Source organism: Macaca fascicularis, chromosome 4 (assembly GCF_037993035.2).
Source record: "Macaca fascicularis isolate 582-1 chromosome 4, T2T-MFA8v1.1".
Lineage (NCBI taxonomy): Eukaryota > Metazoa > Chordata > Mammalia > Primates > Cercopithecidae > Macaca > Macaca fascicularis.
The window spans coordinates 132,693,254-132,710,855 of NC_088378.1; the positions used below are offsets into that span (position 1 = coordinate 132,693,254).

General features: G+C 39.4%; 1 protein-coding gene across 1 annotated transcript in view; it reads right to left on the minus strand.

Annotated features, from left to right (window-relative positions):
- Window positions 1–17,602, minus strand: part of DNAH8 (dynein axonemal heavy chain 8) — a 314,891-nt gene that overhangs the window by 107,515 nt on the left and 189,774 nt on the right. Inside the window, exons 65-70 of the mRNA XM_065544087.2 lie at window positions 16,909–17,027; window positions 8,386–8,489; window positions 6,937–7,113; window positions 4,877–5,044; window positions 4,146–4,361; window positions 464–601 (exon numbers count right to left, since the gene is read on the minus strand). Coding sequence (XP_065400159.1) covers window positions 464–601; window positions 4,146–4,361; window positions 4,877–5,044; window positions 6,937–7,113; window positions 8,386–8,489; window positions 16,909–17,027 — 922 coding nt within the window. The remainder of the gene's footprint in view (window positions 1–463; window positions 602–4,145; window positions 4,362–4,876; window positions 5,045–6,936; window positions 7,114–8,385; window positions 8,490–16,908; window positions 17,028–17,602) is intronic.

Sequence of the window (17,602 nt, forward strand, 5' to 3'; positions counted from 1 at the left end):
CCAAATGCTCAGTGATGTTACATTGGTAGTTTAGAATTGCCAGTGATGGGAGTATTTCCACCACAGAAATCAGCAAATATTACAAATCTGGGCTTTCCTGTCCCCGCACGGCACACTAGACTGTTAAACATTTACTAGACTGCCATTGCTTACATCCTATCCCAAGAGGTCATATCAGGATCCCCATTTTACAAACAGAGCTAGGTAGATTGCCCCAAACCACACAATTAACAAATGTCTGAGCTGCATCTCAAACCCAGTTTTCTAACCCTCAAATCAGTGATGGTACAGCTTGATCAGTGAAAACACACACAAAAAAATTTTGAGCACCAAAGATCCAAAACAGATAGGCATGCTGGCCAGTATTTTGTCATCACAACCATTTGCCTGACTTCCAAATACAGCATGCTCTTGTATAAAGTTTCAGTACACCATTTTGGGGATTTTGTATATTTAATCTCACCATTTTCTCATTCATTGCTGCATCAAATTTTGCCTGTACTTTATCCAGCTCAGCTTGCTTCTCATCCAGCAGGGCTTGTGCCTTCCCTAACTCAGCATTAGCAACTGCTAATCGGCCTTCCTGCTTGGCCAGGTTGGCCTGAAAAGAAGACATGGTTAGTGTATTAGCTGCACAAAACAGTCATGATTGTAATTGGTAGATAACACAAATCACATAATTTCTGCACTACATGGGACTTTCGAGCTCATCTGTTTCAGTGTCTTCGGCTGGGAAAGCAGAGAGTCTTGGAGGGTATTTCATTACTTTTAAATTTTTAATTACTGGCCCGGTACGGTGGCTCATGCCTGTAATCCCAGAACTTTGGGAGGCTGAAGATCACTTGAGCCCAGTTCAAGACCAGCCTGGGCAAAACAGGGAGATCTTGTTTCCACAGAAAAATAGAAAAATTAGCTGGGTATGGTGGCATGCACCTGTAGTCCAAGCTACTCTGGAGGCTGAAGCAGGAGGATCGCTTGGGCCCCGGAGGTCAAGGCTGCAGTGACCTGTGATCGCAACACTGCACTCTAGCCTGGGTGACAGAGTGAGACCCTGTCTCAAAAAAAAATTTTTTTAATTATTAATGTTTAATAAGAAAACATGGAAAATGCAACAATGTATAGGAAGGAGAACAAAAGTTACCCCGATTTTACTCAGACATAACCTGTGAGTGTTGTGTTAGGAAGTTGGTAATTGGCATTTTGATTTTTTTTATTTCATTTCGTTTTATGAAGGTCCCAAGTCCATCATGAACATTAGTTATGTGACTGCATGATATTCTACACGTTGGATGTATCACAATTAACCTTTTTCCTACTCGTATACACTTCTCCACCCCCCATTTTTAGTTATTACAAATAATGTTGTGAGTATCGGATATGTAAACATATCAAAGATTCTGCATGTTAAAATACTGTAACAGTAGTTTTTCATATTTTTCTAAGTCCTACAATGCGGTAATGAATCTGCTTCTTGTAAATTTAAAATAATCAGTAAAGTAATCTAGGCCCAAAGCCTTCTGGGGTAGAAGTTCTTTGATACCTTTCTTATTTTTGTTCTCAATGTTTGTTTGAATTTATCTCCTTTTCCCATAACATTTTTATTTCATTTAGATTTTCTACTATATTGACATACAACTATGCAATATTTGTAGCCTGGCACAGTGGCTCACACCTATAATCCTAGCAGTTTGGGAGGCTGAGGGAGGAGGATTGCTTAATCCCAGGAATTCAAGGCTACAGTAAGCTATGATTGCACCACTGCACTCCAGCCTGGGGGCCAGAACGAAACTCTGTCTCTTAAAAAAAAATTGCTTTATAATTATTTGAATCTTCACATCTAGAATTATGAGGATTTATCTTTCTATTTTCATTTGTTTTTATTTTCTTCTTGATTAGATTTTCCTGGAATATTTCTTACAGTTTTGTTTTTGTAAAGCATAGGTTCTTAGATTTGCTCATTAATGCCAGCCGGGAGTGGTGGCTCACACCTGTAATCCCAAAATGAATGGCCGGGCGGGGCACGGTGGCTCACGCCTGTAATCCCAGCACTTTGGGAGGCCGAGGCGGGTGGATCACGAGGTCAGGAGATCGAGACCATCCTGGCTAACACGGTGATATCCCGTCTCTAATAAAAATACAAAAAAATTAGCTGGGCATGGTGGCAGGCGCCTGCAGTCCCAGCTACTTGGGAGGCTGAGGCAGGAGAATGGCGTGAACCTGGGAGGCGGAGCTTGCAGTGAGCCGAGATCACACCACTGCACTCCAGCCTGGATGATAGAGCAAGATACAGTCTCAAAAAAAAAAAAAAAAGATTTGCTCATTAATTCTGCTGCTTTTCTCTTCTCTAATTTTTAATGTTATTTTTATTAGCTCTATTCTGCTTTCCTTAAATTTCGTGTGTATGTATGCTTATGAGTGAGTATATACTTTAACTCTTAAGTGGAATGTTTAGTTTCTTTGATGCATGTAAGGGCTAAGAATGTACCATTTTGGCCATATCACAGAAGCTTTGGTAACTCACTTATTTTCATTATGTACTAATTAGGAATGACTGACTTCATTTTAATGTAAACTTTCCAGTATTATTGCTTATAATCAGAGAATGAGACCCCAGGATTTTTTGCTTTCAGGAATTTAATCGAGGTCCTCTTTTACCATTGAATATAATTAATTCTTATAAATGTTTCTTGTACTCTAGAAATAATTTCATATTCTTTGTTTATATTGGAGAAAGTTCAAAGTAGTTATTCAACCTGAAAAATAATATCATGTAAAATTTCTATATAATTACTAATTTATGCCTACTCAGGATTGCCTCTATAATTTACAGGGCCCAGTGCAAAATGAAAAATGTGGGGCCCCTTGTTAAAAAAAATTATTAAGAATCTGAAGATGGCAACAGCAGAGCATTAACACAAGGCCCTGTGTGCACACCCAAGAAGCTGGCCCTATGCCTACCAGGAGTAGCCGCAATCTCAAATTACAATATTATTTTTGTTAATTTGATAGCATGTGCCACAATCTCAAATTACAGTATATTTGTTAATTTCCACTGAAAATACTAATGGATTTGCTTTCTATGATTTGATGCTATTTTATTTATTGCATAACACATTATTTTAATTGTCTTCACTATGGATCATAATTTTTATCAACAAAGAATAGCTCTTTTCTGATGTGTGTGTGTTTTGTTTTTTTCTTGAATTCTACATTTATTGTAAGATTTCTCCCTTGGTATCTTTTTGTTGGGGTGTTTTTTTTTTCATATTTTTCCTATCATTTCTCTTTGTTGAAACTTTTTATTTTAAATTGATTTTCTATTTTTCTCGAAGTTCCTCATGCACAGGTTTTAAAGAGGCAGCCATTTCTCTAAAGCTTATTATGAAAAACAGTAACCCCCTGTCCACCGACTCATCATTATCCATTCCACAGAGCAACCACTCACAATACTTTCAGCTTTGTGGGGGTAGGGGATGGAGACAGGGCCCTGGAGGCAGTGTGTATCTGACTGACACATTTCACGAATCCTTGCACTCCTAAGAATCTCTTTCTGTTCCCTCATACATGAAGACCAGCTTTGCCCATTATTGAGTGCTTGGACCCCAGCATTTTCCTCCTCAAAACGCCGCATATGTGTTTCCATTATCTTCTAGTGTTTAGGGTTATGGGAAATCTGCAACATCTTGATTTGTCTTTTGTGAACAACCTTTTAGGTTTTGTTTGCTTCTTCGATTGCATTTAAGGTTCTCCTCCTGTCTTGGAAATTTAAAACATTTCTAGTGTCAAGTCTAATTTTTATAAGTTTTGTTTGAAATACAGTCATCAAATTCAACCTCCAAACCTAATCTCCAAACTTCAAAGAAATGGCAAGTTTTTCTTCTTATGACAGCTTGATTATTATTCCCAAGAAACTCATTTCCTGTGTAAGTTAACACATTGGTTTCAGTCACTCGCCTGCATTGTCAAGAAGCATGTAACAGACATAAAAAGAAGGAGAAACTTTGAGAGGACACAGGAAAAAAGACAAATTTGGTAACAGGGACATCTACCTTTATCTAAACTACACATTTTCTTTTAATAGCAGTAATACTGATAATTGATTTTATGAAACATTGATTTACTGGGAGAAGGAAGGAAACTTTTACCTTCAGAGGCAACACTTCTCTATTGATGCCATAAAATATTGCCATAGCAAGTGTCCAAGACAGGAGACCAGCCACATTCCCACAGACTTTTTTGGCACTTTCAAAAGTATAATCATCCATATTAAAATATGGCTGTAGTAGCTCAACAGTCTCTTCATTTATAGTGTCCTTAGGGAACTGCTGAAGGCTCCACAGGAATCCTGTTGCACTCATCAACTGAAAAATAGTATTATAACCTGTAAGTTCTGGAAGAAAATAAATACTTTCTTCCTGAGTTAATATGTACTTCTAAATTGAATTTTCTCCAAGAAGTAGATTTGCTCTAAATATACAAATTGAGACTATTGGCAGTAGCCAACCTAAATCTGTAAATCACAAATTGTCTTCTGGATTCCACGTGAAAAGAGTAAAGAAGAAAAGCTATGTAAGTTTTCTTTCTGGTAAGTGCATGTGAATGCCACCAACCACACAAGCCCCGTTTTGAAGATTGGGCTGGGTTGACACCAAGGCTGTGCCAATACTAGCCACCGGTTCTGGACAGATGTCATAAAAAGAAGGCATTCAGCTTTAAATCTATCCCCCTTTACATTTTATGTGATGCAGTTTAAGATAAACTTTTCAATACACAATGATCAATTATTGTCTGCCAGTTTGTCTGGTCTATATTGAGTGTCCCAGGCTGAGGATGCCTGATGCAGCTCATAGGATTGACAAAGATAGACTTGACTTACCTTTAATGACTCTCCCCATGATGGCTTGCAGCAAGGTTTTTCTGGATCCATAGTAACAGGGTCAATTTTCTTTTGAAATAGTAACAGAACACAGTCCATGATTCTCATAATAAGATGTGGTGGTTTTGCAAGTTTCCTGACTGTGGCAATATCATTTGGCTTGATAGTCTGTATTTGGGATTAGGGATCGATATTTTGTTTGTTGAGTGGTATTAATAGCTACACAGAAATCTAATACTTTTAAATAATTAAGATAGAAAACTTTAAAGCATATTTTCTCTCCAGTTCCAAGATTTTTGCTTAGTGGCTCTTTCATTGTTATTTTGGTATTTCTGTTTGTTTATTTGTATGTATTCTTTTTTTCCCTTTTGCTCCCAATGAATTGGTTTAAAATATCACTACCAGGCATTGCCATCACAGACCTCTGTTAATAAGTCCCATTGATATGTAACATTTAGATAACTTGCATCTTCAAAGCACAGGGTCTATATTAGCTGTGGATATTAAGAGAGGATACAAAGCCCTGAATATCAGAAACCTCACCTTCAGCCTTCATTTTGAGGGCTTCCCTGTCTATAGCAGGGGGAGGAATTAGAAGGAGACAAGAGAAGTTACTGTAATACATGGCTCATAAAAATATTTTTGAAAAGTTCTATCCATTGCCTGGGTTTGGATTAAGACATTGCCTGACCATCAAGGCAAAAACTGGGAGACCATATGATCAATAACATGTTCTAAGACTCCTTTGGTTCGGTGATCTCTCCCTTTTGTACGTTATAGTAAGACCCATAAAGGAAGTAGGGGTGCAGAACGTGTCCTGGTCATTGTTAACATTTTATTAAATTATTATCACAGATTTATTTGTTCATTTAACAATTGCAGGCATTCTCCCATATAAAACAAAACAAACAAAAATAGTCTTGTCCTCATAACCTCCTGAAAAATGGCAAAGAAAATACAATTAACCTACATAAGGATTTCTGCCATGACAGAAGCATGTGAGTGACACGAAAACAAAGAAAGGCCTTGAAGAAGAACTGAAAACTTTCTAGGAGGAGTGAGGTCTGGGCCCAGATTTGAAGATTGACTCTAATTAGGCAATGAAAGTTAGGAAAAGCATTCCCGGCAGAGGTGGAGGCACGTTTAAAGGTAACAGACCCTGACCATTCTTTCAGAATCCTATATATTTTTCTGTATGACTGGATCGCATTGTGTGTAGGGACAAAATGACAAGATATACAAGTTCAAGAGATAGACAGGAGCCAGGTCGTCAGCAGGAACAGAAGCACTAATATTTATTGAGCACTTTCTATGTACCTAGCACTTTGTATTAATTACTTTTAATGCTCGCATTGATTCTTTAAGGATCAATGAGATATTATAATCCCCACAGATACCCAAGAAAGTGAAGTAAATTTACTCCAGATCATATATACGTACATACATACATATATGTGTGTGTATTAGCAGTGTGTATGTATATACACGTGTGTATATAAGTGTGTATATATCCATATATATGTACGTGTGTGTATATATACGTGTATGTATATACACCTGTGTATATAACCATATATGTGCATGTGTATATATATGTGTGTGTGTGTGTGTATTATACATAGAGGTTGAATGCAGAGGTCTTCCAAAGCTGTGCACCTTTTGCCTCACAGCTGTGAATGCCTAGCTCAGGACTTTATCCTAAGAGCAGTGGGAACCACAGGAAGATTTTAAAAGGGGGCGTGACATAATCTGGAAGGGATGGTGGAAAAACTGAGCAGGTTCTCTGTGTAATCTGAATTTCTCATAGTTTAGGCCACTAACCACTAGCATTATTTCTCAGTTCTCATGGAAGGCCAATTTGTGGGATGAAAATAATATAAAAGGTGAGGACTTTAAAAAAATTAAAACTTAGAAAACTGAATTGACACATTTGTTTCCAGACTCAGAGATTATCAATCACATTAAGAATTCAATTCAGTTTTCTGATGAGTTAATTTCATGTAATGAAACATGATGCCTTCTAGGACTTGTGTTGGAAGGGGTAACAATGCACTGCTCACATTCAGGGCTGCTTCTGCTTCTTCCAATGCAGGTTTAGCTGCCTCGAGCTTGCTTTCAGCTTTTACTTTTTCACTATCAATTTCATCCACAATTTTTTGGGCTTTGTCTTTTACCTCCTGTACTTCATTTTTAATTTTGGCTGAAGCCTGAGCGCTTACTGTGACTTCTGCTAATACCTGTTAAGTTGAGCAAACACATGAAAGCAAATAGAAATCTTTCAAGCAAAATTTATAGATTTGAATAGTGAGCAAATGTTTATTCAACATAATATAAAACACAAATAAGAACAAATTTATTTCCTATCTAAATTGTCTATATTTTAAGGTGTATTAAAGTAAATTCCTTTGAGCAGTTCCTCGCAGTTTTCCATTTTCTAAGCTTTCCTTAGGCTTAGAATATATATAAATAAATATTTAAAGCTTTCAGAAGAAATAGTATTTTCACTCTACAAATTTCTAGAAAATTAAAACAATTCAAGAAAGTATCACAGAGTAAGGGCAAAAACCCCTATTAAGCCTTGTATAATAACAATAGAAGTAGCTAATGTTTACTGAGTGCTTACCACATATGCCAGGACTATGTGTAAGTGCCTCCCCTATGTTAGTTCACTCATTTCAGTAACTGGCGAGGATCAAGACTGAAGTATTTATTCTCAGCTGACTCTTGGTGACTGGAAGCTGAAAATCTGAGACTAGAAGGCTGTATAATAGATTTTAAAAAGGCAGCACATAGTCCGGGCACTGTGGCTCACGCCTGTAATCCCAGCACTTTGGGAGGCCGAGGCAGGCGGATCACAAAGTCAAGAAATCGAGACCATCCTGGCCAACATGGTGAAACCCCGTCTCTACTAAAAATACAAAAATGAGGCAGGAAAATCGCTTGAACCCGGGAGGTGGAGGTTGCAGTGAGCTGAGATTGTGCCACTGCACTCCAGCCTGGACAACAGAGCAAGACTCCATCTCAAAAAAAAAAAAAGAGAAAAAGCAGCACACACATATACCTATCTCCTTGAAAGGAGTATGGATTTTTCCACTTTCTTTTTTTTAAAAAAAAGAAACTCCACCAACTCTTCCTCTTTATTCTTTGCCCTCCTTGACACATATAAGTGAGATTTGGGCCATCCCAGAAACCTGGAACATACAGGGACCTTAAACAGAAGACCAAATATAACTCATAGTCAAGCAGAAATTTCATAAACAGATGAAAAAGAATAAGAGAGAGAGACAGAGTGAGAGAAGAAATAATAGTCTTAGGCCAAGTAGCAAAATTAATAGTTCAGATATACGCTGGTATAAGTTAAACAAAAATGTCTAAGTCTTTGTGAACACTATCTTACCAGGAATTGTCCATAGATTTATACCCTGCTTGTTGTTTAATACCATTTTAAAATACTGCATTTTAATATGGAAAAATATTCCTCATCAGTGATAAAATAAATGCAAACTCACTTCATCTGCTTTTACAGAAGCCACGGCCAACTCCTTCTCCTTGACTGCAAGATCCTGAGACAGTTTAGCAACAGATTCACTTGCCTCCATTAGTTTATCAAGACCTTTACAAATACACACATATATACTTTTGCTGAGTATAGGTATATGCCTTCATCAAATATTTATTTAATATTTACTATTTATAAGGCACTGTACATGTAATACAACAAACACAAAATTGTAGTTGTAGACAAAAGCTTTAAAAACATACATATCTTTTTTTTTTTTTTTTTAATTTATTTATTATTATTATACTTTAAGTTGTAGGGTACATGTGCATAACGTGCAGGTTTGTTACATATGTATACTTGTGCCATGTTGCTGTGCTGCACCCATCAACTCGTCATTTACATCAGGTATAACTCCCAATGCAATCCCTCCCCCCTCCCCCCTCCCCATGATAGGCCCCGGTGTGTGATGTTCCCCTTCCTGAGTCCGAGTGATCTCATTGTTCAGTTCCCACCTATGAGTGAGAACATGCGGTGTTTGGTTTTCTGTTCTTGTGATAGTTTGCTAAGAATGATGGATTCCAGCTGCATCCAAGTCCCTACAAAGGACTCAAACTCATCCTTTTTTATGGCTGCATAGTATTCCATGGTGTATATGTGCCACATTTTCTTAATCCAATCTGTCACTGATGGACATTTGGGTTGATTCCAAGTCTTTGCTATTGTGAATAGTGCTGCAATAAACATACGTGTGCATGTGTCTTTATAGCAGCATAATTTGTAATCCTTTGGGTATATACCCAGTAATGGGATGGCTGGGTCATATGGTACATCTAGTTCTAGATCCTTGAGGAATCGCCATACTGTTTTCCATAATGGTTGAACTAGTTTACAATCCCACCAACAGTGTAAAAGTGTTCCTATTTCTCCACATCCTCTCCAGCACCTGTTGTTTCCTGACTTTTTAATGATTGCCATTCTAACTGGTGTGAGATGGTATCTCATGGTGGTTTTGATTTGCATTTCTCTGATGGCCAGTGATGATGAGCATTTTTTCATGTGTCTGTTGGCTGTATGAATGTCTTCTTTTGAGAAATGTCTGTTCATGTCCTTTGCCCACTTTTTGATGGGGTTGTTTGTTTTTTTCTTGTAAATTTGTTTGAGTTCTTTGTAGGTTCTGGATATTAGCCCTTTGTCAGATGAGTAGATTGCAAAAATTTTCTCCCATTCTGTAGGTTGCCTGTTCACTCTGATGGTAGTGTCTTTTGCTGTGCAGAAGCTCTTTAGTTTAATGAGATCCCATTTGTCAATTTTGGCTTTTGCTGCTGTTGCTTTTGGTGTTTTAGACATGAAATCTTTGCCCATGCCTATGTCCTGAATGGTACTACCTAGGTTTTCCTCTAGGATTTTTATGGTATTAGGTCTAACATTTAAGTCTCTAATCCATCTTGAATTAATTTTCGTATAAGGAGTAAGGAAAGGATCCAGTTTCAGCTTTCTACTTATGGCTAGCCAATTTTCCCAGCACCATTTATTAAATAGGGAATCCTTTCCCCATTTCTTGTTTCTCTCAGGTTTGTCAAAGATCAAATGGCTGTAGATGTGTGGTATTATTTCTGAGGACTCTGTTCTGTTCCATTGGTCTATATCTCTGTTTTGGTACCAGTACCATGCTGTTTTGGTTACTGTAGCCTTGTAGTATAGTTTGAAGTCAGGTAGCGTGATGCCTCCAGCTTTGTTCTTTTGGCTTAGGATTGTCTTGGAGATGCGGGCTCTTTTTTGGTTCCATATGAACTTTAAAGCAGTTTTTTCCAATTCTGTGAAGAAACTCATTGGTAGCTTGATGGGGATGGCATTGAATCTATAAATCACCTTGGGCAGTATGGCCATTTTCACAATATTGATTCTTCCTATCCATGAGCATGGTATGTTCTTCCATTTGTTTGTGTCCTCTTTGATTTCACTGAGCAGTGGTTTGTAGTTCTCCTTGAAGAGGTCCTTTACATCCCTTGTAAGTTGGATTCCTAGGTATTTGATTCTCTTTGAAGCAATTGTGAATGGAAGTTCATTCCTGATTTGGCTCTCTATTTGTCTGTTACTGGTGTATAAGAATGCTTGTGATTTTTGCACATTAATTTTGTATCCTGAGACTTTGCTGAAGTTGCTTATCAGCTTAAGGAGATTTTGGGCTGAGACAATGGGGTTTTCTAAATATACAATCATGTCATCTGCAAACAGGGACAATTTGACTTCTTCTTTTCCTAACTGAATACCCTTGATTTCTTTCTCTTGCCTGATTGCCCTAGCCAGAACTTCCAACACTATGTTGAATAGGAGTGGTGAAAGAGGGCATCCCTGTCTTGTGCCAGTTTTCAAAGGGAATTTTTCCAGTTTTTGCCCGTTCAGTATGATATTGGCTGTGGGTTTGTCATAAATAGCTCTTATTATTTTGAGGTACGTTCCATCAATACCGAATTTATTGAGCGTTTTTAGCATGAAGGGCTGTTGAATTTTGTCAAAAGCCTTTTCTGCATCTATTGAGATAATCATGTGGTTCTTGTCTTTGGTTCTGTTTATATGCTGGATTATGTTTATTGATTTGCGAATGTTGAACCAGCCTTGCATCCCAGGGATGAAGCCCACTTGATCATGGTGGATAAGCTTTTTGATGTGTTGCTGAATCCGGTTTGCCAGTATTTTATTGAGGATTTTTGCATCGATGTTCATCAGGGATATTGGTCTAAAATTCTCTTTTTTTGTTGTGTCTCTGCCAGGCTTTGGTATCAGGATGATGTTGGCCTCATAAAATGAGTTAGGGAGGATTCCCTCTTTTTCTATTGATTGGAATAGTTTCAGAAGGAATGGTACCAACTCCTCTTTGTACCTCTGGTAGAATTCAGCTGTGAATCCATCTGGTCCTGGACTTTTTTTGGTTGGTAGGCTATTAATTGTTGCCTCAATTTCAGAGCCTGCTATTGGTCTATTCAGGGATTCAACTTCTTCCTGGTTTAGTCTTGGAAGAGTGTAAGTGTCCAGGAAATTATCCATTTCTTCTAGATTTTCCAGTTTATTTGCGTAGAGGTGTTTATAGTATTCTCTGATGGTAGTTTGTATTTCTGTGGGGTCGGTGGTGATATCCCCTTGATCATTTTTAATTGCGTCGATTTGATTCTTCTCTCTTTTCTTCTTTATTAGTCTGGCTAGTGGTCTGTCAATTTTGTTGATCTTTTCAAAAAACCAACTCCTGGATTCATTGATTTTTTGGAGGGTTTTTTGTGTTTCTATCTCCTTCAGTTCTGCTCTGATCTTAGTTATTTCTTGCCTTCTGCTAGCTTTCGAATGTGTTTGCTCTTGCTTCTCTAGTTCTTTTAATTGCGATGTTAGAGTGTCAATTTTACATCTTTCCTGCTTTCTCTTGTGGGCATTTAGTGCTATAAATTTCCCTCTACACACTGCTTTAAATGTGTCCCAGAGATTCTGGTATGTTGTATCTTTGTTCTCATTGGTTTCAAAGAACATCTTTATTTCTGCCTTCATTTCGTTATGTACCCAGTAGTCATTCAGGAGCAGGTTGTTCAGTTTCCATGTAGTTGAGCGGTTTTGATTGAGTTTCTTAGTCCTGAGTTCTAGTTTGATTGCACTGTGGTCTGAGAGACAGTTTGTTATAATTTCTGTTCTTGTACATTTGCTGAGGAGTGCTTTACTTCCAATTACGTGGTCGATTTTGGAGTAAGTATGATGTGGTGCTGAGAAGAATGTATATTCTGTTGATTTGGGGTGGAGAGTTCTATAGATGTCTATTAGGTCTGCTTGCTGCAGAGATGAGTTCAATTCCTGGATATCCTTGTTAACTTTCTGTCTCGTTGATCTGTCTAATGTTGACAGTGGAGTGTTGAAGTCTCCCATTATTATTGTATGGGAGTCTAAGTCTCTTTGTAAGTCTCTAAGGACTTGCTTTATGAATCTGGGTGCTCCTGTATTGGGTGCATATATATTTAGGATAGTTAGCTCTTCCTGTTGAATTGATCCCTTTACCATTATGTAATGGCCTTCTTTGTCTCTTTTGATCTTTGATGGTTTAAAGTCTGTTTTATCAGAGACTAGTATTGCAACCCCTGCTTTTTTTTGTTCTCCATTTGCTTGGTAAATCTTCCTCCATCCCTTTATTTTGAGCCTATGTATGTCTCTGCGTGTGAGATGGGTCTCCTGAATACAGCAGACTGATGGGTCTTGACTCTTTATCCAGTTTGCCAGTCTGTGTCTTTTAATTGGAGCATTTAGTCCATTTACATTTAAGGTTAATATTGTTATGTGTGAACTTGATCCTGCCATTATGATATTAACTGGTTATTTTGCTCATTAGTTGATGCAGTTTCTTCCTAGCCTCAATGGTCTTTACATTTTGGCATGTTTTTGCAATGGCTGGTACCGGTTGTTCCTTTCCATGTTTAGTGCTTCCTTCAGGATCTCTTGTAAGGCAGGCCTAGTGGTGACAAAATCTCTAAGCATTTGCTTATCTGTAAAGGATTTTATTTCTCCTTCACTTATGAAACTTAGTTTGGCTGGATATGAAATTCTGGGTTTAAAATTCTTTTCTTTAAGAATGTTGAATATTGGCCCCCACTCTCTTCTGGCTTGTAGAGTTTCTGCTGAGAGATCTGCTGTTAGTCTGATGGGCTTCCCTTTGTGGGTAACCCGACCTTTCTCTCTGGCTGCCCTTAAGATTTTTTCCTTCATTTCAACTTTGGTGAATCTGGCAATTATGTGTCTTGGAGTTGCTCTTCTCGAGGAGTATCTTTGTGGCGTTCTCTGTATTTCCTGGATTTGAATGTTGGCCTGCCCTACTAGGTTGGGGAAGTTCTCCTGGATGATATCCTGAAGAGTGTTTTCCAACTTGGTTCCATTTTCCCCCTCACTTTCAGGCACCCCAATCAGACGTAGATTTGGTCTTTTTACATAATCCCATACTTCTTGCAGGCTTTGTTCGTTTCTTTTTCTTCTTTTTTCTTTTGGTTTCTCTTCTCGCTTCATTTCATTCATTTGATCCTCAATCGCTGATACTCTTTCTTCCAGTTGATCGAGTCGGTTACTGAAGCTTGTGCATTTGTCACGTATTTCTCGTGTCATGGTTTTCATCTCTTTCATTTCGTTTAGGACCTTCTCTGCATTAATTACTCTAGCCATCAATTCTTCCACTTTTTTTTCAAGATTTTTAGTTTCTTTGCGCTGGGTACGTAACTCCTCCTTTAGCTCTGAGAAATTTGATGGACTGAAGCCTTCTTCTCTCATCTCGTCAAAGTCATTCTCCGTCCAGCTTTGATCCGTTGCTGGCGATGAGCTGCGCTCCTTTGCCGGGGGAGATGCGCTCTTATTTTTTGAATTTCCAGCTTTTCTGCCCTGCTTTTTCCCCATCTTTGTGGTTTTATCTGCCTCTGGTCTTTGATGATGGTGATGTACTGATGGGGTTTTGGTGTAGGTGTCCTTCCTGTTTGATAGTTTTCCTTCTAACAGTCAGGACCCTCAGCTGTAGGTCTGTTGGAGATCGCTTGAGGTCCACTCCAGACCCTGTTTGCCTGGGTATCAGCAGCAGAGGCTGCAGAAGATAGAATATTTCTGAACAGCGAGTGTACCTGTCTGATTCTTGCTTTGGAAGCTTCCTCTCAGGGGTGTACTCCTCCCTGTGAGGTGTGGGGTGTCAGACTGCCCCTAGTGGGGGATGTCTCCCAGTTAGGCTACTCAGGGGTCAGGGACCCACTTGAGCAGGGAGTCTGTCCCTTCTCAGATCTCAACCTCCGTGTTGGGAGATCCACTGCTCTCTTCAAAGCTGTCAGACAGAGTCGTTTGCGTCTGTGCAGAGGTGTCTGTGTGTCTTAGTTTACTGTGCCCTGTCCCCAGAGGTGGAGTCTACAGAGACAGGCAGGTTTCCTTGAGCTGCTGTGAGCTCCACCCAGTTCGAGCTTCCCAGCAGCTTTGTTTACCTACTTAAGCCTCAGCAATGGCGGGCGCCCCTCCCCCAGCCTCGCTGCTGCCTTGCCGGTAGATCACAGACTGCTGCGCTAGCAACGAGGGAGGCTCCGTGGGTGTGGGACCCTCCCGGCCAGGTGTGGGATATGATCTCCTGGTGTGCCTGTTTCCTAAAGCGCAGTATTGGGGTGGGAGTTACCCGATTTTCCAGGTGTTGTGTGTCTCAGTTCCCCTGGCTAGGAAAAGGGACTCCCTTCCCCCTTGCGCTTCCCAGGAGAGGCAATGCCTCGCCCTGCTTCAGTTCTCGCTGGTCGGGCTGCAGCAGCTGACCAGCTCCGATCGTCCGGCACTCCCCAGTGAGATGAACCCAGTACCTCAGTTGAAAATGCAGAAATCACCGGTCTTCTGTGTCGCTGGCGCTGGGAGTTGGAGACTGGAGCTGCTCCTATTCGGCCATCTTGCTCCGCCCCCAAAACATACATATCTTAAGAGCAACAATATTGACCATATTTCTGAGTTTCAACAGGAAGGCAAAGAAAACAGCTCTGACCGAAGAATATCACATAGCTACATTTAAGGGAAGGTCACAATGTCCTATTGAATAAGATTAGTTTAGCCAAGATACGTATTTGACAAATTTATACTCTCTTTGGCTTTGTAAACAGTTTTTGCTATCATTTTTTGCCTTTGAATCATATTGCAGCTGAGGTGGCAAATGAGATAGAAAATATATTAACATTTTTGTGGTTCTCTTTGCTATAACTATGAAAATTTACGTAACAGACTTTGCAACTTTTAGCACTGTAGAGAAAAAGAACTGGTTAACTGAATGGCTCATATTCCAATGGGTTCTAGGTAGTGGGATGTTGGTAAATATTTAAATCTGGGTCACTGGGAGAAGGGGAAGCCCTCATTTTATGTTGTCCAATTTCTGTAGTGTAAACACTCTCACCAAGGCTGATTTCAAGCTACCAAAAGATTCTCAGTACCACACTGTTATGTAATACTCCTACCACACAGACAGAAGTAAATAACCTCAAGAACATTAATATAAGAAAATAGAGTAGGCTGGGCGTGGTGGCTCACCCCTGTAATCCCAGCACTTTGGGAGGCCGAGGCGGGTGGATCACCTGAGGTCAGTTTGAAACCAGCCTGGCCAACATGGCAAAACCCTGTCTCTACTAAAAATACAAAATAAGCTGGGCGTGGTGGTGAATGCCTATAATCCCAGCTACTTGGGAGGCTGAAGCAGGAGAATCACTTGAACCTGGGAGGCAGAGGTTGTAGTGAACAGAGATCACGCCATTGCACTCCAGCCTGGGCAACAGAGCAAAACTGTCTCAAAGGAAAAAAAAAAAAAAGAGTAAAACTAAGAAGGGATGAGTTTGAGCATTTATTGCCTTTATTTTAAATCCAATTTGTTTAATTGTAAGTATACATGAGTTAATTTTTAATACAAGTTCTTTTTAACAAGCAGATCACAAAATTCCTAAAAATTTAATATTGTGCTCTCAAAAGCCACTATGAGTTGGCTTCAGCACACTACTGATCTAAAGCATCATATAGGAAAGCTGCAAGAAGATGAATCACGAGAAAACCACAGAAGTCTTCTCACAGTCTTCTCTCATCGCTGACTTCACAGACCTTGGCACTCAGTTATGCTACGTGACTGAGTGGTTTTTGTTTTGTTTTTTTCTTGAGACAGGGTCCCACTCTGTCACCTAGGCTGGAGTGTAGTGGTGCAGTCTCAGCTCACTGCAGCCTTGACTTCCTGGGCTCAAGTGATCCTCCCACCTCAGCCTCCCAAGTAGCTGGGTGTACAGGCAGGCGCCACCACGATGCCTAATTTTTATATTTTTGTAGAGACAGGGTTTCACCATGTTGCCCAGGCTGCTCTAGAACTTCTGGGCTCAAGTGATCCGCTCGCCTATGGCCTCTCAAAGTGCTGGAATTAGAGGCGAGAGCCACCACACCCAGCCCCTCAAGTTTTATTTAGAACTTGAAAAATAAGAACTAAAGTGCTTTAGATTGTTTGGGCCACATGCTTTCTGGACATATAATCTGTTCCAATGTTTACTTTTGCTAGTTATACTACATATACCAGACACTTGGAAAACTCTTGCTTAGGTACACAATCTCTTTTTGTTTTTATTTGTTTTTGTTTCTATTTTGCCTTTTTCTTTATTAGAAATGTAGGGAACATTAACATGGCAATGTTTATACAAATCAAGGCAAATCAAAGTGAAACCAAAAACTGAAATTGTTGTTCATTCCCAAACGCTGGCTTGTCCCCATCTGCCAAGAATGGCTCAGTGACTCAGCACAGGGAACCCAGAGTTGAAAGAGCCAGGAGAAACGGTTCTACAGAGAAAATGGGCCACTTCTGTTTAGATTTTCTTCTGTTCAGAGTTTCCTGACAGGTCAAAAAACCCTCAAGGGCATCCTTTAAAATTGTCTACTACAAACAAAGTGAGTATTTCATTTTCAAACAAAATGTCCACCAAACAAAATAATGAGATCCCTATCAAACAAACCCTATTTCCATTCCATCCCATTCCATTCCTCTTACCAATATTCATACGTTCAGCTTGTTCATTAATGAATTTCACCTTTTCAGCATAAATGTTTTTATAACCATTTATAAATGAGAGGTACGATTTGGGAGTCACATGTGCTCTTCGGCGGTATCTGAAAGCAGAACGTTAAAAGGACCATTTCAATCACTGTGGGTACACCCATAAAATGACACCTTTCCCAAGGGAAATCTGTGATCCTGTAGAGTGATTCACTAGCAGGAAGACAGGATTTGAGCATGGTTTCCCAGAGGTGAAGTGGAAAGAGGACTAAATCTGTCTGATGTTTTGACCCTGAGAGGGTCTTTGACTTCACCCTTAACTCCAACTCTGTTTCCTCATCTGGAAAACTGAGAAAAGAACGTCTGCTCTACTTCTCCCAGAATTTTGTGAAGATCAAACAAAATCGCATATATGAACACCCTATGTGAAAGTTGGTGTCAACAGTGCAAAACTTTAAGGTTCTGGACAAATATTAGGGATAAGTGGTTGAAATGAATTTGTGGTGTGATCCATTTTCATTCAAGTGATATTTGCTACAGTCTCTTCACTGCTGGATCAGCTGGGTGGGTTTACAGAAGCAAAAACCAATGTCTCCCCAGTTCACTGGATTGGCCTTGAAATCAAGGCAACCGCACTTGATCCAAATGTCCACTTTATTGTGGGCTTTATTACAAAAGGTATAATTTT